Source organism: Oryzias latipes, chromosome 13 (assembly GCF_002234675.1).
Source record: "Oryzias latipes chromosome 13, ASM223467v1".
NCBI classification, from domain to species: domain Eukaryota; kingdom Metazoa; phylum Chordata; class Actinopteri; order Beloniformes; family Adrianichthyidae; genus Oryzias; species Oryzias latipes.
The window spans coordinates 4,212,343-4,231,987 of NC_019871.2; the positions used below are offsets into that span (position 1 = coordinate 4,212,343).

General features: G+C 43.0%; 1 protein-coding gene across 3 annotated transcripts in view; it reads right to left on the reverse strand.

The window, feature by feature from the left end:
- LOC101163264 (MAP/microtubule affinity-regulating kinase 4) overlaps window positions 1-19,645 on the reverse strand; it is a 62,908-nt gene extending 43,263 nt beyond the window's left edge. For 2 of the 3 annotated variants that reach the window (XM_023961589.1, XM_023961590.1), the window contains exon 1: window positions 17,978-19,645. In XM_023961589.1, the coding sequence (XP_023817357.1) occupies window positions 17,978-18,025 (48 nt within the window). In that variant the 5' untranslated portion in view covers window positions 18,026-19,645. The remainder of the gene's footprint in view (window positions 1-17,977) is intronic. The other variant, XM_023961591.1, reaches the window with a different exon arrangement.

The window sequence follows — 19,645 nt, forward strand, 5'->3', positions numbered from 1 at the left end:
AAAAAACTATTTAAAAGGTCGAAAATATAAAAAAAATTCATCTTAGGACGGGTTAAAAAGAAAAGAAGACATTTTCATTTAAACATCAGCAAAGCCAACAATTGGTTGTGAAATATTTGATTTAAACCAAAGTGAACTTTGACCTGCTTTGTCTCAGTGTTTCGAAAATTATTCACAAAATTAAGACAAACATCAGAAACATTTATATGAGTAAAACTGCATTAGACCGCTGAGTTTAAAAAAAAAAGAGACCATTGTCAGTTTATCTGTAAATTTAAACACTAAATTCAATCACAAGAATAGTTTCTGGCACCCACAGAATGAAAAAAAAGTGTCAAACAAGACTAAACATTTGATTTTGTTTCATTTGTGCGTCAGGATTGTTGTCTTGCGGGCATTTGCTAAAACGACAATCACATCTTGTACATCCGTGTTTCCTCAATGAACTGCTGATCAGTAAAGAGAAGCTCCTGTTATCTCCATTTCTCTCCACGTTTATGACTTTTTCAAATTTTGATTTTAAATAAACACAAACCGTGTCAGAAGAATGATCTGTGACACATTTACAAATCAGCAGCTATTTATTTATTTATTTTGTTGTTGTTCCAAAAAGTAAAAGAAAACAGTTGTTGTGCCTCACTGATAACTAAAAGGTCAGAAACTGGTCGGATTATGGAAGTTCTTCTTCTTAAAGGCATTTCTCAATCCTCTTACTTTTCAGTTTCCAATGAATTCATGACTAAATATTCCATCCCTCTGTCCATCCATTAATCTGTCCATCCATCAATCCGTCCATCCGTCCGTGCATCCATCCATCCGTCCGTCCGTCCATCCATCCATCCGCCGTCCGTCCGTCCGTCCGTCCGTCCGTCCATCCATCCATCCGCCGTCCGTCCGTCCATCCATCCATCCGCCGTCCGTCCATCCATCCATCCGCCGTCCGTCCATCCATCCGTCCGTCCGTCCATCCATCCGTCCGTCCATCCATCTATCCATTCATCTGTCCATCCATCCGTCCGTCCGTCCATCCGTCCTTCCATCCATCCATCCATCCGTCCGTCCGTAAATGCATCCATCCATCCGTCCGTCCGTCCATCCGTCCTTCCATCCATCCATCCATCCGTCCGTCCGTAAATGCATCCATCCATCCGTCCGTCCGTCCATCCGTCCGTCCATCCGTCCTTCCATCCATCCATCCATCCGTCCGTCCGTAAATGCATCCATCCATCCGTCCGTCCATGCATCCATCCATCCATCGATCCATCCGTCCGTCCGTCCGTCCGTCCGTCCATCCATCCATCCATCCATCCATCCATCCATCCATCCATCCATTCATCCAACCAATTTCAACCCAAATCTAAACCATGGACTCTAAACTTTACATCCAACAAACATCAACTCAAAGTAAAAGTGACTCTAAACGTGTCACTGATGATAAAGCCAACACCTCGTCTCGTAACAATCGTCCCTTTTTTTTTGAAAACCACAAACAGCTTTGGAGGCCGCCATCGTTTGTGACAAGAACAGAAAGACGCCTAAATTTCAGAGCGTCACTTCCTGTCCTGCAGCGAGTGTCGGAGCTGACAGCAGACAGCTTTCATGCTGCGCAGATCACTTCCTGGCAGGAACAAAGGAGGAAGCAGAACATGCCTGTAACAGACAGACAGACTGACAGAGCGGCCATCTGAACCACAAAAGAAAAAAAAACATTGTTCCACAAAAACACTCCACAGAACCCAGCTTCTGTTCTGTGAAGACGGGCAACACTCCGTCACGTTCCTGACAAAACCTCGCCGTCGCGTCAGGCGGGCTTGGCGTGCGCTCAGTTGTCCACGGGGCAGACGGAGGCGTTTTTAACAGAAACGTTATCCAACGTTCCACAGCAGCAGCTGTACAGCTGAGAGAAAGAAGATTTCCCCCATTGCAGAACCGTCTGATTACCTCAGAAAAGTTCTTCAATTTCACTCAAAGAAAACCAATCATGACTGGGATGTATGAGAACGGTGATATTACTCGGAAACTCTGAAGCAATATTCTCTGGTGATACCTTCACATCAACCTAACCGGGAACCAGCAAAAGGTTCTGCTGTGAAGCCCAACGGCCACTTGAGTCCAGATACTTTGGAGTAGATTCAGGAAACTCCGCAGAGCATGAGCTCGCGGGAGTAAATAAACGCTTACGCGCCACAGAACTGGCTCCTGACCGGGACAGACACCAAAATGTGGACTACAAGCAGCTCCAGATCGTTCTTTTTCTGGATTCAGTCTGGACCGCATCACTCAGAATGGCGCCGGGACGATCCGACTGGTCCCAGGGCGGGACAGACAAAGATGAGTCCTGTCTGCATTGAAGATTATTCTCCTTCTGCAGATCTGGCACTAAAGCCGCGATGAAGATTCAATGCGTAAAATGAATGCCGACGCTCTTCTTTGATGCATCTGTACAGAACAGCAGGTTTTGTGGAGAACACGAACTCCTAAGTGAACTAACTATCCATCCGTCTTTTCTAAACCTGTTCCATCCCTTCTGGGGTCACGGGGTTGCTGGAGCCTATCCCTGCTACTGTTGGGTAAAGGCGGGGTTCATCAGTCAACACAAGCAACTCATATTCACACCTAAGAAACAATTTAGAGACACCAATCAACCTATGAAGCATTTTAGGAAGGAGAAACCCCACAATGCACTGGGACAACATGCAAGCACCACAGAGAAAGATCCCGGCTGGGATTCCAACCGGCCCCCGGATAACCAAAAATATGCAAATGAACAATAATACCAGAGAAGAGCAGACGCTCAAACCGGTCATCTGAAGTTTACCGCAGATAAAATCTAAAAATTTGTTTCTTTGGCTATTTTTTTCTGCATGATTCATTTTAAATAACTTCTTTCCAGAGCAAATCGCTGCTCTGATCTTTTTTTAGGCTTTTGTTTGCTGGACTCTCTTCGGTTCATCTCCGGAGTCAAACCATCACACTTCCTTTTGACACAAAGGCGCGCCCTTCCCCTCGCCCTTTTACCGTGGACACTTTACACGCTCATAGAAAATGTTGGAAATATGACCACTTCCTTTTTAAGTCTTTGACAGAAATTGTGCAAACATCAGCTGACAAAAAAGTATTTAAGGTGACAGAAACCTCCCAAAATAAAAAATAAAACAACCTGATGCTTATTTCAGTTTTAGATTTAAAATCTAAATACATAAAATCCTACTTTGATCATTTCAGGTGTTTTAACATCATTCCCAGTGGTCTATAAATTCTGATTATGCCATTTCTAACTCAAATTTAAATAAAATGTCGTTTCTAGGACATAATCTCAACAGAGCAGCTGGAGTTATTTAGAAATTCACCTCTGAGTTGTGGGCGGGAACTGTTGGCCCTAAGCAACCCCATCCCCCCTTTACCTCGCCCGTTGCGGAGCGGAGCGGGGAGCTTGTGGCCCCCCAGTGTATTTCTTATGTCACAAACAAACTCTTTTTCAAACAGCATCTTTTTTTTCTGCTCATGATTTACAATGATTTAAAAAAAAACAAAAGAAACACCAAAAACACTTTTTTTAATAGAATTAAAATGTATAATGTAAATGTATTATTATTGTGTCTGTTTTTGTGTATTTTATTGTGCGGTGCTTATTTAATTATTTTATTGCATGAATGGGGATTGGTGTCTTCTGCAGTTTTGTTTGTTTTTATGTACAGAACTGTGAGCTGTTTTTTTTTTTTTACGTGAAAGGTGCTATAAAGATTACCGTAAATTAATTTGGATTTGAATTTATGTCATGGTCCGGGCTGACTACTTTGAAATGAACTTTAGCTTCATATTTGTTTATTCTTTTTTTTTTCTTTTTCTTTTTCTTAACCGTTTATTCCCTTTCGGGGTCACGGGGTTGCCGGAGCCTATCCCGGCCACTTGGGCGTAGGCAAGGGATACCCTGGACTGGTCGCCAGTCTGTCACAGGGTGGAATATCCTCAATCACACATCCATTCACTCTCACACTCACACCTTTGGACAATTTAGAGTTGCCAATCAACCTATGAAGCATGTTTTTGGACGGTGGGAGGAAGCCGGAGATCCCGGAGAAAACCCACGCATGCACGTGGAGAACATGCAAACTCCACACAGAAAGGTCCCCCATTGATGTTGTGTTTTTCATGTCCCCCAGCCGGGACTTGAACCGGGGGCCTTCTTGCTGTGAGGCAAGAGCGCTAACCACTGCGCCACCGTGCAGCCCGCCATATTTGTTTATTTGTAAGTATGTATATGTATATGTATCACTTTCTTTTGCCGGCTCACCCATCACCATGACAACACGCTGCACAACGTATCAGAAAGAGTCTGCTTTTTGCGAAGAAGAAATGTAAACCTGAACAAATTGCTATAAATGGATTAAATACACATTTAATTTGCAAGTTGACATGGTATAAGCAGCTTAATGCCCAACATATTGTGCAGAAATGAACAGACTTCACAGAAACGACCGCCTTCCGCTTTGCATCAGACAGTTCAGGCTCATTTCTGTTGATGCACACCTCATCGGGCTTTGCCTTTACTTAGTTTATTAGCATTTGTTTTTAATCGGATAGTCTCCTGATGTTACACTGCAAAAGTTCTGTTTTAGTAAATGAATCCTAAATGTGACAAATTTTCCGTTTTATAAAGGGAAAAAGAGTTTATCAGTAGAACAAGATGTTAATAAAAATGTGTAATAACAAATTTATTTCAATAGAACTAAATAAAAAAAATAAAAATAGCATTTAAATAAGTTGGCTCCATGCAACGTTTATTTATGTGTGGTTTACACCAAATTCCGACTGTCTAAAATAGATGTTATCATCCCAGAAAAACATAATCATGACTTCAATCAAGTACATTTGATTAGAATTTTTATAGATTTGTTGAACTTCCGAGTTCTTGCAGAATATACACAGAAAAAGTAGAAACGCTTTTTTTGTGCAGTCTGATTTTAAAATATGAATGAGAATGTTCCTGGAGGAAAAAGACGCCATAATCCCAGAAAGTTCCTGACAGGAAAAACCTGTTTGAGTTTGATGCTTTACGTCATGGTGCTTCCGGCTTTTCTTTGATGAATCTGCAGTTTTTTGTTTTTTAACCTTTAATTACCCAGGAAATGTCCCACTGAGATTAAAAATCTCTTTTCCTAGGGAGTCTTGGCTAGGAGGAAACAATACATTACATTTATAATAAAAATGTAAACATTTAGAACATGAAATAAAATAAATAAAAGGGAGAGTTTATGTAAAACAGTTAAAAGTGACTTTCCGCATCAGCAGGAGGAAAGATCTGAACTTTCTCTGCCGACCCTCCGTCTCAGCGTGGTCACGTCTGCACGGCAGCAGCTGAGCCCTCTGCACTGCTTAAAGAAGCTTCATAAAGGTCCTGGCTGCAGAAGAGTCAACAACGGAGGTTTCCCAGCATGTCGATTCATGTGGTGAGAAACCAAAACCACCCGAACAAATCTTTCAAGAGCCTCAGGGATTGTCTGCATGTCTCTAGCAGGAAACTCTGCACAGGTTGGATTAAAACAAAGTTCTGGGCCCACAGACCGAATCAGGAACAGATAAAAACGACACGGCTTTTGAGTGTCCGACCGCTCGACTGACAGGACCGTCCTGCTCGATCAGCATTTCGCAGCGTCAGACGAGCTGTTTACGACACTGAAAACGCAGAAAACCTGCGCCTTCAGTCAGCGTCCGATACCTGCTTCATCACAACAGGAGGAGCAGCAGCTCCGTCTGGACCTGAGTGGACAAACGCAGCAGAGACAGACCGTCACGCCTGTCTGCTGTCGACCATATACTGCCCTGCAGAAGCCTCTGTGTGTGTCTGTGTGTGCGCAAAAAAAAAAAGAAAAGATTGGGCAGTCTGGTTCCACCTCTGTGGTCAAACCAACATCTTCCATGGCAGATGTCTCTGTTCAGGAGCAGCAAACGTCTGCAGCAGAGAATGCTGGGAAGATCCTGGAGCTTCATTTCAAAAACAGGGGTTTGACTTTTAAAGAAAACCAAAAGTTCATCGTTGTTTGCCCGGCACGGATATGTTTTCCCAGGTTGTCTGCTTCCTCTGGCCAAAGCAAAAGCTGTTCTGAAAAAAGCTCATCCAGCAATCCACTGAAACCCTTTCAGGGTCGCAGGGTTACTGGAGCCTATCCTAACTTGTTTTGGGCAAAGGCGGGGTTCATCCTGAGCAGGTCACCACTCTGCTGCACACTAACATGCACACCTAAGGACAATTTGGAGTCATAAATTAGCCTATGAAGCTATTTCTGGACTGTGGGAGGAAACCGGAGAAAACCCACACATGCACGAGGAGAACAAGCAGAGGATCCGGCTGGGATTCGAACCAGGGCCTGCTTGATTTGAGGTCGGGCTCGAGGTGATCGTTTTTGCAGAACGACAGTAGCTCAGTAGGAAATAGCCTCCGAGTTGTTGGTAAAGGTGTTGGTGGAGAGCAACATGGGCGCATGGATCTGTTTGTCTGCATGGACGCATCAGAATGGAGCAGAGTGGAGTGAGCCTGGTCAGCCATATTTATAACACCATGTGGGATCCTCGCTCCTCTCGGGCATCCTCTTCCTGGGCGGGGGGGCCGCCCCTTGCCTTGGTCTCTCCTGGACTGACGTTGGCCTGGAATGGGGCTGCCTGAAGCGCCCTGGGGCGGGGCCCCTCGTTGGGCCCCCTGGACGCGGTGGGGAAGCTGCTTTACGGTCGGGTTGGGGCTTGCACTCTCTACCCCCTGCGCCCCCCTGCTCTCTGGCGTTGGGGGCCGCTGTGGCAGTCCTGCTGGCCCTGCCCGGGGTGACGGATTTGGTTGCCCGGTGGGCGGTCTTTCTCTAACTCCTGTGCGGGTGTTGGGGGGGGTCCCGGCTGCCGCTGCTGCTGCGGTGGGGGCCCTGGTGGGGGGGGGTAGCTGGGTTCTCTCCCTCTTTTTCCATTCCATCATCCTCCCCAGAAGAACAGAAACCCTCACTCGAGCACAGGTGCGATCTCACCTTTGCACAAACAGTTTGCGTGACTGAATGAGGTGTTTCACACATGCTTTAAGTATGCGTGTGTGAATATTAGTAGTAGTATGTCCATGTAGACTTGTTTGTGTGTGAACACTTTTGGAGCCAACAGGTGTGTTTGAAACGTTCGAGTGTGTGTGTGGACAGGCCCCGCCCATTTTAGATTTTTCATGCATCTTAACCTGTTAGTTGTGATTCTAAAGCTCCAGGAACTTGTTGCTTCCTGACGCTTCATGATCTTACCCTCGCTACTATAATCAACCCCTCCACCCCCCCATCTCTCATCCCTCTCTATTCTTTCCTCTTTTTCTTTTTCGTCCGGTCCAACAAAAAAATATTTACAACTATAATTAATATGAATAAAGTTTAGCTGAAATTGCAAAAGGGGTTTATTTAAATATACATCTGGTGTATCATAAGATTCATAACCCCTGTTGTAAAAGTAAAATATGTCCAACACAAAAGGCCTTCAGCTCTTATCTGTTTGCTTAGCTGTTGGACAGGACGAGTAAAAAGAAAAAGAAAAAGAAAAGGATGGAGCAGAGCAGAAAGCTTACAAGCTTTTTGTTCGTCAGCTCCAATGATTTAAATAAAGAAAAACTCAAAGGCAATTTTAGTCTTCTTCATACGTGTCCTCCATCATGAGAAAAATGCCACAACATGTTAAGAACAACTTTTATTGAAGTGGGTCTTTAAACTTCTTACCAATGTGCTCTTAAGCAATTCCTTTACAGGACGTTCTGATGAGCTCTGGTCTTGCGTGTGCACAGCTGACTCAGCAGTAGCGTTACCGTGAGCAACCACCAAACCACAGGAACTACCGAGGAGGGGGGCTGACAAAGCGACGCTTCCTGGATCCCCATCTTCCTGGTTCTGTTGGGTCTGGCACAGAATGCCCCAGAAAGTCGCTCTTGCCTCAGGATTTTACCCCCGACCCCCACAGTTCGGTCCTGATGATGAGGCGCCCGCCGCTCTTTATGAAGGTAGACGGCGGGGGCGCATGTCAGGACAGTGAGTTCATGAATCTCCTGTTGTCCAACAAACACAAAAGCCCCACTCTGCCCTACAGTCACACAACCCGGCCCTTTTTTTTTGTGTTAAAAACGCACAGATGTAAAAGTGCTGAACCGCCCGCTGCACCACTTCCTGCTCTCGAACCTCCGGACTGAACTGTCCGAGCCCACGGTTACTGCTGCATACAGCATGTCATCCCACATGACAGTGCTGCTGCAGAACAACCACCGTCCACCAAACAGGAAGTGTAAAAAAAATGACAACTATTTTTCTTTTACTGGAAACAGACGGGGCAGATAAGGAGCTCGGCTGCAGGTTTGTCTGGTTTACTCAAGTCAATTCTGTTTGGCAAAGAAGGAAGGTGGAGACACCTTAGGAGACAAACTGTTCAGACAAAATAAGTGGAAGATGTCGCAGATAAAGTTCACTTTAAGATCCTAAAGATGAGCAGGTTTTAACTCGAGAGGAAGGACACCCGCTGAAATAGGAATACGAATGACTGATGGATGGAAACATTTAAAACAAATGAAGGAACGTCGCCTGGTTGGAGCTGAAGATCACTGAGGACGGATGAAAAACCTGCAGGAAGGCGCAGGTTGTGAACTCTGGAAGACAGACGGCTGCCGTCTCCTCACAGGAGCTGTGACGGCTTCATAATCCACTGAGATACAGATCTCAGAAGCGCAGGAGGATCAATATTACCCGCCGACGAGCAGAACCCTTCGTTTCCACAGGAGATGATAAAACTCAACGAAAAATGTTAGAACCAGGCAGAAATTCTGATCCGACTGGTTTACTTAGAGTTTATGCAAGTCTCCGTGAAAACGACGCGCTGGGACTTCCTGCCGGATGGACGTCCTCTCCTTGGACAAGATTTGAAATGCCGTTTTTGACAATCACTGAGGTTCAACTCGATTAAACGAAAGCAGTTTAGGAGCTACAGTTAAGAAGGAAGTCCGCTCCAGCAGCACTGAGAGGCCTTTTAGCACTTCAGCCCTTCCTGAAGAACACGGCCAGTCTCACCAAAAGGACGGCCGGCCGGCCCGTTGTTCACGTTTAAGCACGCTTGTCCTGCAGACGTCACCTCTGACCTGCAGGAGCTGCCTGCCGTTTCCACGGGAACAGACGATCTTCGGCTGCAGTTTTACCGAACCCAGATCACTTCCATTGTTTTAGAAGAACTTCAATCTCAAGAAAAGATCTGGAAGGTCCGGCAGCGTTAATGGCGGAGTAGGACGTGTTTCTACGGCTCCCGCAGCTTAATATCCTGTTTGGTATATTTTACGAAGAAAACTACGACAAAAAACGACCCAAAGTATCTCTGAAGATGCCTAGACCACATAAGACCACTGACCTGGCTGCAAAGACGGACAAAACTGGAAATAAGCCTGGCAATGAAACCGCAATGATTGGAGAAGAGCTAAAGGCGGCTAACGAGCAAGCTACAGCTGTCCCCCCAGCAGGGATTCTGGATGTGGAGAAATTGGTGGAGAGAATATCCACTGAAGTGCACAAAGCTATGCTAAAAGCTGTGGAGGAGGCTTTTGATAAAAGGATTGAACCGGTGCTGCGGGCACTACAGACTTGCACGTCGGAGATTGCTGGTTTGGGAACTCGGGTGAGCTCAGTGGAGCAGCGGGTGTCCGATCATGAGGACATCTGCAGCGGCCATGATGCGCAGCTTGCAGGTTTCAAATCTAAACTCGAAACGGCGCTCGCCAAAATTGATGACTTGGAGAACCGAAGTCGACGTTGCAACATCAGAGTCGTGGGGCTTCCCGAAGGGAGCGAGGGATCTAACCCGGTTCTTTTTGTGGGAAACTTTCTCCCGAAGTTGGTGGACGTGAGCTTCAAAGGAGGAGCGGTGAAAGTGGATCGGTGTCACCGAGTGCCGGCTGGGGGGAGGACCCCCGGAAAAAGACCTCGGGTATTTCTGGTGAAACTTCACAACTTTCAAGACAAAGTTCGGATCATGCAAGCAGCAAGGAAGAAGCAGGCGTTAAAATTTGGCGACGCCCCTATCATGATATTTGATGATTTTTCTGCTGCGGTCTCCAAGAAACGTGAGGAGTTTTCCGCTGTGAAGCGCAGGCTTCGGGAGAGAGGCCTGCAATACGCAATGCTATATCCTTCTACACTCAAAGTCTGGCATGGGGGCCGAAGCAGGGCATTCGAGCGGCCAGAAGAGGCTGCACAGTTCCTGAATGGGCTGGCTGATGGCGGGCCGGCCCCCTCCTCTGGAGCTGCACAGGCACCGTGATGGTGGCTGTCTGGATGGGACTTCTGATGTTTATCTAACATGACTGTTATTGGGGGTAAGACCTTTCCTTTCGTTTAAACTGTGCAAGTATATCATGCTCCCCAAAACAAGTCAATGAGGAAAAAGTGAAAAGAAACTGCAGTGATTCTAATATGGAACTTGAATTGAAGGCGAAGAAAAGCTGTGACATTTTCATTTGGTAGTCATTTTACTGATCACAACAGTGTTAATTGGGCTCACCCGCCCAATACCCCTTCTCTTCCTTTTTTCTCTTTTTATTTATTTATTTATTTTTTTTTTTCTTTCCTCCTGGTTCTACATAAAAATATGAATATCCCTAGGGGTAGGACTTTTGATTTTTCCTTTGAGATTGTGGCAGGTAAATATTTAAGGGGATTGCCATTTCGGTTTATTCATAACATTGATATTTTCGGGGTATTATCCCCTCTTTTGCTTGGTCTTGGTTTTTTTCTTTTGTTGTTATTATTGTTGCTTAAACTCATATTTTGTTTTAAATAATTGTTATTATAAAGAGCTGCGGACCGTCAGAGAAGATTGGGGTTATAGATGTGGGGCTGGTCCGGAATCTTCGTTTCCTTAATTTTCCCTGGCGTTCAGTTGGGGGGTGGTAAAGCGGGGGTAGGGGTTGTTTTTGTTTCGTGTTCTGATTCTCATGTTCACAAAAATTTTGCTCTGACCGTTTGTGGCGGTCTTTTTTTCCTTTTTTATTTTATTTATTTATTTTTCTCTTCTTTTTGCTTCTTATGTGCATTTGAACCTTTTGCATCTGACTTTTTTCTAAATACTCATAATGTCTGATAATGAAACTTTGATAAGAATCATGTCCTGGAATTGTAAAGGTCTAAATGGTACAGTAAAGCGTAATAAGATACTGTCTCACGTTAACACAATGGGAGCAGATGTGATGTTTTTGCAAGAAACACACCTTAAGATTTGTAGTCAAACTGTCCTTCGCAAATCCTGGGTTGGCCACTTATTTCACTCAAAATTTAATTTAAAATCAAGGGGCGTGGCTATTTTAATCAGGAAAAATATTCCATTCATCTGTAATGACTCAATCTCTGACCCACAGGGAAGATTTATTATTGTTACTGGAAAACTTTGTGGCACACCAGTTATTTTAGCAAACATATATGCACCCAACCACGATGATGAACAATTTTTTCAGAAAATAATTTCATCTATTCCCAATATACATAGTCACAGCCTGCTTCTTGGTGGAGATTTCAATTGTGTTTTAGATCCTTTGCTTGATAGGTCTTCCAATAGCCAACAAACACTTACCAAATCTGCCAAATTGATTAGACATTTCTTAAATTCGGCCAATCTGGTGGACCTATGGAGAGATCACAACCCCTCTAAACGTGAATACTCATTTTTCTCTCAGCGTCATAATTCATATTCAAGAATTGATATGTTTCTGGTAGATTCCAAATTAAAACCGATAATTAAAAGAGTACAATATGAAGCTATCGTACTGTCAGACCACGGTCCAGTAACATTACTTCTCGGGTTCCCAAAATTTCCAAGCCCAAGAACATGGAAAATGAACAACAGTTTTTTAACAAATGAATCCTTCAAAGAATTCATTGACTATCATTTAGCATTTTATTTTGAAACAAACGACTCCCCTGACATCTCTAAACAGTGTCTGTGGGAAGCAATGAAAGCCTATATGCGCGGCCAAATTATCTCGCACAGTGTTTATAAGAGTAAAAAAGAAAAATTAGAAAAGCAGTCACTTGCCCAGCAGATTTTGAAACTAGATCAACAAAACTCCTGTAATCCAAATCCTCAAACCCTAGCGGAACGTACAGCATTGCAGACTAAGTTTAGTCTACTCTCTACAAATGAGGCTGTGAAATTAATAAAACAGACAAAACAACATTTTTATGAACATGGGGAAAAACCAAGTAGACTTTTAGCTCATCAAATTAAAGTAATGGCGGAAAGAAATCAAATTGAGGAAATAATAACAAAATCGGGCACTAAAGCCTCTGACCAACAAGCAATTAATACAGAATTTAAAATGTTTTACAAAGATCTGTACTCATCTGAAGTTGAAGATGCTAACCTGGTGAACAATTTTTTTGAAGATCTTTCTATTCCTTTAATTAATCAAAAGTATAAAACAGAGTTAGAGAGCTCAGTTACATTGGAGGAAGTAAAACAGGCCATTAAAGACCTTCAGAGCTCAAAAGCTCCAGGACCTGATGGCTATACTGTTGAATTTTATAAATCTTTTATTGATAGGCTGGCCCCGGTGTTGTTGCAAGTATATAATGAATCTCTCTGCCTTGGTAGGCTCCCCCAAACTTTTTATCAGGCAACAATATCTGTGATCCATAAAAAAGACAAGGATCCTACATCTGTGTCCTCATACAGACCTATAAGCCTTTTAAATGTTGATACTAAAATTCTGGCAAAAATTTTAAGTAACAGATTAGAATCAGTGCTACCTACAATTATCCATGCCGATCAAAATGGTTTCATTAAAAATAGACAGCTATCTCATAATCTTCGTCGTCTCTTTAATATCATCTTTACAAGAGGTGAAAAGCCCACACCTGAATTACTCATCTCATTGGATGCGGAGAAGGCCTTTGATAGGGTGGAGTGGTCTTACCTCTTCTTCACCCTTGCAAAATTTGGTTTTGGAGATAGTTTCATCTCCTGGGTCAAATTATTATATACCTTTCCAGTCGCCTCTATTCAAACAAATGGCTATAGATCAGAGTACTTTCCACTTGCCAGGTCCACAAGACAGGGCTGCCCATTATCCCCTTTACTTTTTGCTATTGCAATTGAGCCACTTGCAATCTCTTTACGCACTTTGGAGGACTATACAGGCATTCTAAGAGCTAAATGCGAACATAAAGTTTCACTTTATGCGGACGATCTGCTGTTATACGTCTCAAATCCTAGCATTTCTATTCCAAGCATAATGAAAAAACTAGAATTCTTTGGATCCGTATCTGGCTATAAGATAAATATAAATAAAAGTATAATTTTTCCAATTAAGGACACCCGTGTCAACACATCTGGACTTCCCCTCAAGATTTCATACCAATTTAAATACTTGGGAGTTACAGTTACATCATCGGTAAAAGAACTTTACAACCAAAATTTCGCCAAACTAGTTGAACAAACCATCATTGACCTTGAGAGATGGTCTTTTCTTCCACTCTCTCTAGCCGGTCGTGTGGGCGTGATTAAAATGACAGTGCTGCCCAAATTTTTGTTTTTGTTTCAATCTATCCCTCTCCACCTAAGCAAATCTTTCTTCACAAAATTAGACAAGACAATACTGGAATTCATTTGGAATAAGAAAGTCGCTAGGATTAGACGGGAGTTTCTACAAAGACCAAAATCTTCAGGAGGGATGGGCTTACCAAATTTTCAGCTTTATTATTGGGCTTGTAATCTTAAAAATATTTCATTTTGGATCACAGAGAAATCTCCAAACTGGATGGAGATAGAACAGAACCATTGCACCCCTTCTTCCCCTAAGGCATTTGTTTTTGCAGACATAACTACAATATCACTAAAATACATTAAGGATTTGGTTGTATCCCACACAGTCAGAATATGGAAACAGATTGTGCGTCATTTTGGCCTGCAGGCAAATCCATTATCAGGCCCTATTGTTAAAAACCATTTGTTTTCTCCATCATTGAAAAATGATAATTTTGCTGACTGGTATGATCGTGGACTACGTGTTTTCAAAGATCTCTATATTGATGGTTTGTTTCCATCATTTGAACTGTTGAAAGACAAATATAACTTGCCTAACACTCACTTTTTTAAATTTTTGCAAGTAAGAGACTTTGTTAGACACAACTCTCCAAATTACCCACAACTCCCAGAGGAATCTGTTACCGATTCATTATTTTTGAAAGACCCTGAGATTAGAGGCGGAATATCACATTTGTACAACAAACTGAGCCACCTCAATGGCCACAGCACTTTGCAGCACTTGAGGGAGGCCTGGCAGGAAGAGCTCGGGATAAATATTTCAGAAGAGCAATGGGATCTAGCTTTAGGCTCCACACACACAACCTCAATCTGTGCCAGGCATGGTTTGATTCAGTTTAAGATAATACACAGGCTCCACTGGACTAGGCTCAGGCTGAGTAAGATATTCCCTGACGTTGACCCTCTGTGTATACGCTGTAGACAGGCTCCAGCATCTTTGTCACACATGTTTTGGGGTTGCTCTAAGCTGTCAAACTTTTGGTCTGATGTTTCTCTGACACTGTCAAAACTTTTAAACCAGACAGTCAAGTTGGACCCCCTCATCGGTATTCTGGGAATCACCGACCCCCAAACTTTTAAAAAGAAATCTGAGCGTAGGTTAATTCAGTTCACATGCTTACTTGCACGCCGAATAATACTTTTAAATTGGAAGCAAACGCAGCCTCCCACACACATCCAGTGGATTAGAGACATTTTATGTTTTCTAAATTTAGAAAAAATTAGGTACACCCTGCAAGGACGGGAAGAGAAATTTTTCAATGTTTGGTCCACCTTTATTAAGGACCTTGTAAAAAACAGTTAAATTTGTTTTATTTTTATTTTATTTATTTATTTATTTTTTCATTCCACAAACTGTTCTTGTAAGTTGTTGGTGTTGTTTATTTGTAAAATATGTAAAAAACTCAATAAAGAGATATTAAAAAAAAAAAAAAAAAAAAAAAAAAAAAAAAAAAAAAAAAGAAAAGATCTGGAAACGCTTCACGGATTCTCCGACATGACTTGTGATTTTATTTCCTTTCTTCTGCTCTTCTTTATTTACAGATTCCTCAGCGGGAAACCTGCCTGCGTCAAAATCAGCTCATTCTGTTATGTGAAGCGGCGTGATGGCAAGAGACTAGGCCTCTTTGTCTGAGAGCAAAAACGGCTGAGCGTGGAGGGGGGGGGTGGGAAGAAGAGCGACGATGAGGTGAAGGACCCCCGCCCCCCAAAATCTGTCATCACAGCAATGCCGCGAACAAAAGTGACTCCGGCCTGCCGGAGGAAGTGCACCAATGCGAGCTGTTAGCTAACCGTTTAGGTTACACCGAACAGATGAATCACACCATGCGGTTGCCATGGCAACTCTGAAGAAGAATGAAAATATGCAGCTGTAGTGAAGCTTCAAACCAGTAATCTGAAACAAAATTAAAGAGGAACGCTTAAAATAAAACTGGCATGTCCTTAAATCATAAATTCACAGCCAAATGATGGAAAACTAAAAGATTGGCCACTCTGCCCTTTATACCAGTGATCACCAAGCAAAGCACAAAAGGAGCTGGGTTTTGTTTTTTAATTATTAAAAATGTTTCTTAGCATTCCTATAGTGTGGCGAAGTCTGTTACCCTTTAAAACTGATCCGTACATTAATAGTAAAAGTGCATTTGTGATGTGAACACTGTACCAAGTCTTCCCTTCATTTTTCTGTCAATTGACTCGTTCGATCAATTTAAAGCTCCACTCTGATCGTCTTTAGATCTATTTTCAAAGCGTTCCCAGAGGTCTTTTAATAACGATTGTGAGCTTTTTAGCCAAAAATATTTGGATTTCGAGGACATCGTATCTGCAGAGCGGCAGGAGTTCATCAGAACTCTAAACCGAGAGAGTTGGCAGACTGATTTCCCATCATCCCTTTGTTTACACTCTCTCGCGCTAGCTTCAACTCACAACTCCAATCTCACGTTAGCGGTGCAACAAGATGGCAAGCAATGTCAGAGCTATCCAGCCTTACAGTTTAGATCCAGATTCCAGCTCAGAGGAGGAAAACAAAGACGTCCGCGGATCCATTTGTCTGCAGGTGGAAGCATCAGAATGGAGCAGAGCAGGGAGCTTGTGGCGCTGTGACTTTAGATGTACAGTTGAGTGAGGAAAACCTCTTCCTGGGACGTCCACTTCTTGGTATTTTGATGACACCTCCCAATATGTGGAACTTTACTTAAACTACTGCCGCTCTGCAAAACTGTCCAAGAAAGCAACACAGTTTTTTCTTTATTATGCCTATAAACAGAATGATCATAATAAAAAAAAAACTGGGAGCGGTTTGAAAAAAACCTTTCAAAAGATTATCGAGACGGAGTTAAGCCCAGAACACCTTGGTTCTACAGAAGACCAGCTTGAATTCCGCCAACGTATCCCGACCAGACAAAAGTGGAGCAGACGGGTCCGGAGCGCTTTGGCAGAACCCACGCTCACCTGAAGTTCCCAGAAGCTTCAGACTAGAGTCCAAAGCAACGGCACTGGGAGCTGCGTGGCGGTTGTGGCAAATCTGGGACATCCGACAAACTCAGCCAATAAATCCCACAAATGTGGCTCCATATAGAAGGGAAATCCACTGTCCGAGGTTTGAGACACGGAGCATCATCTCTACACATACAGTTCTAACAAAAGCGGGTTATTTTTTCTGCTATGCTACTATAGTTGGTATAGCTAAATTGTATAAACTAGCAGTTCATACTGGATATGCTAGGTGTTATGCTTTAATTGCACTAAGAATGCAACATCTTGGAAAATTTTCATTTTTTTTTTACTAAAAATCCAAGAAAAATTTAAAATGACTAAAAGCCCTTTTATGCCTGAGAGAAAATACAAAAAAGTCTAAAATAAATGTAAGGTGTTATTCTGCAGCTGCACTAAAAATAAAGTTAGTATTTTAGCTAATAATTCATTGACAAAATACTGAAACGGATCATTTTAAAAGTACAGAGTCATAGTTTTATGTTGATTTACCTCACATTTTCACAAAAAATAAAATTACTTTTATATTTAAATGAAAGCGTAGAATTTTCTTGAATTAATAATGTAGAAAGTAGTCAGCATTTTATTTAACTAATAATCTAATAATGCACTGACAAAATACCAAAGTTCAATTTACATGAACAACTTATTGATTCATGATCAAATTTTTTTCTTTTTACAAAAATCTACATTTTATTTAAGTGAAAAATCATTTCAATAAACCTAGTGACCAACAAAGGTGGGATTTACCATTTTAAAATAGTTTTTTTATACATTAAAACTACCGGTAAATAATTGCAAATTTATTTTAAGCAAAAAGAAAATATAAAAACAGGAAAATAGATTCATTATTTGATGAATCTGGATGAAATCCTTGGTTTTAGAACTTTAAACAGACTGGAGTTGCCAGGTTTGCTCAAATATTTCCATCATTTGCAGAAATGCGTTAAAGGTGAGACCAGACTGATATCCCAGAAGCCTTTGCAGCAGCAGGACAGACCTGACACAGCAGATTGCGCTGCTGTCTCACAGGTTCGGTGTGGCGGAGCCCGAACTCACAGGAGGTGACTGAGGGTGTGGGGGCATTAATAATTGACCAGCTTTCGAACACAAACATGGCACAATGTCAGAATCTGGGAAGGAGGGCAGGGGTTACAAATGGCACGAGGCGCCTCGATTCCCGCTGCAGAGAGCAGTAAACACTAAAATCAACGCCCTGTCATTTTCCCTCGTGCCTCCTGTTTCCACCCTGGCCAACCGGTGCGTTCAAGTGCGGCTCGTCGCAAAGGAGCTCGGAGATTAGGGTGACCGCAGCTGCTCTTTGCACATGGTAGACTAATCTGGGAGTCTTGCGGCTTCAATGTGTCATTATCAGTTTATTCAAGAGGGCCGTAAAAAAAAAGCTACTCACATGATCCGGGTTGCGTTCGTTACCAGGCAGGGCCGTACGTAAAGACATGGTGGTTCCTGAGTGCGCGTCGCCGTCCGACACTTAAAGTCCGTTTGGGTCCCACTAAATTAAAAAAAAAAACTAAAGGCGAATAGGCCTGTCTCTCACTCCCACCGGCACGACGTTGGTCAGTCTGTCCTCCTCATCGTTACGGTCCGTGAAGGCAGCATCACCGACACATCCACCGTTTGTCTCCCACCTCCTTCACGGAGAACACCAGTCCGGGTCGGGCCCCCACCTCTCCACTTTCACCCAAACCCCTCTCTGATGCTACCGCCTCATTCCTGAGAGAAGCCGGCCGGGCGGAGGGCTCGAAAGGCGGATGAGCTGCACCAGGTTCGGGTGAAGAAGACCAGAACCCGCTGAGGAAAGCGATGAAGGTTATTTGGAGAAGCGGGGTTTTCTGAGAGATCAGGAAAAACGGAGGTTTGTGTACTCTTGATAGTTAGCTAGTGGGACATCTTTGGAGTGATCGAAGTAAAAAAAAAACAAAAAAAAAACCTTCCGCGAAGAACTAGAAACCGCCAGAGACAGCATTACCGAGCAGCGGCAAAAACACAGAAGAAGTGGAAAAGAAATACAGAATAAAAAATCAATGACGAACGAACTGCGGTTGTATCAAAGGCAGCAGCGGGCTAGCAGCCACCCCGTCCCTTTTTTCCTCATTCCAGTCCGCCCATGGATCTTTTCACCCGCTCCGCCGGTGACCGAAAAGTCCCCGTAGCTCGCAGACGTCCTCCCCTCAGAGGAAACACAACATATGTTTTCTTCAAAAACGATTGCGGACGTCAGAAAACGGGATCTCCACCTCCAGAGACGCACGGGGACAACAGAAAGAGGGCGGGGACAGGGAGGGACGTCAGCGGCGAGAACAGCCTGCGTCTCTGACCGCCTTTCTCTGTTCTGCTGCTGCTGCGTTCACGGACACAACAGGAAAGGCGCATTTTTAGGTTTTATAGATTTCTGCGAACAAAATAAAGCCCCACTTAGTGAAATGTGTTCGACCTATCACACGCAGTCTCAAAAAGTTTGTTAACCTGATTTTAAACATTATTTATAGCAAAATGTTCAAAACCTTTTCACGGATCACTTCCTGTTGATAAAAGACGTACGAGTGTCATTAAACACATTCTGAGAGAACTGTAAAATAATGCAAAATAAATATATTTCGTAAAACTAAAATCTTTTTTACATGTCATGTCAGACAACAGGTTATCAGAACATTTGAGATTTTTCCTGGATTTATCTAGGTCCGCTTTTTAAAACTGACTGCAGCAAACATAACCCTTGAAACAGGATCAAAGCACAAAAACATTATTGCTAAAGATATATACTATATTGCCAATGGGATATGCCCACTCGTCAAGGTGTTCCAATCACTTTAACAGGTGGATAAAACCATAACCTATGAGAACAGTTTGGGAAGGGCCCCTCCCTGCTCAGCAGTGCACAAAGGAGGCCCCCACAGACATGGATGAGCCAGTCAGGCGTGCAGGAACTCCACCGAAGAAAAACATAATTCCAACACTGTGAGATTGTGGCAGCCAAACACTTTCCTTGACATATATAAGCTGAAGCACTCATTGATTATGAATACAAGTCCCACTCCAATCATCTATTTTTAAAGCG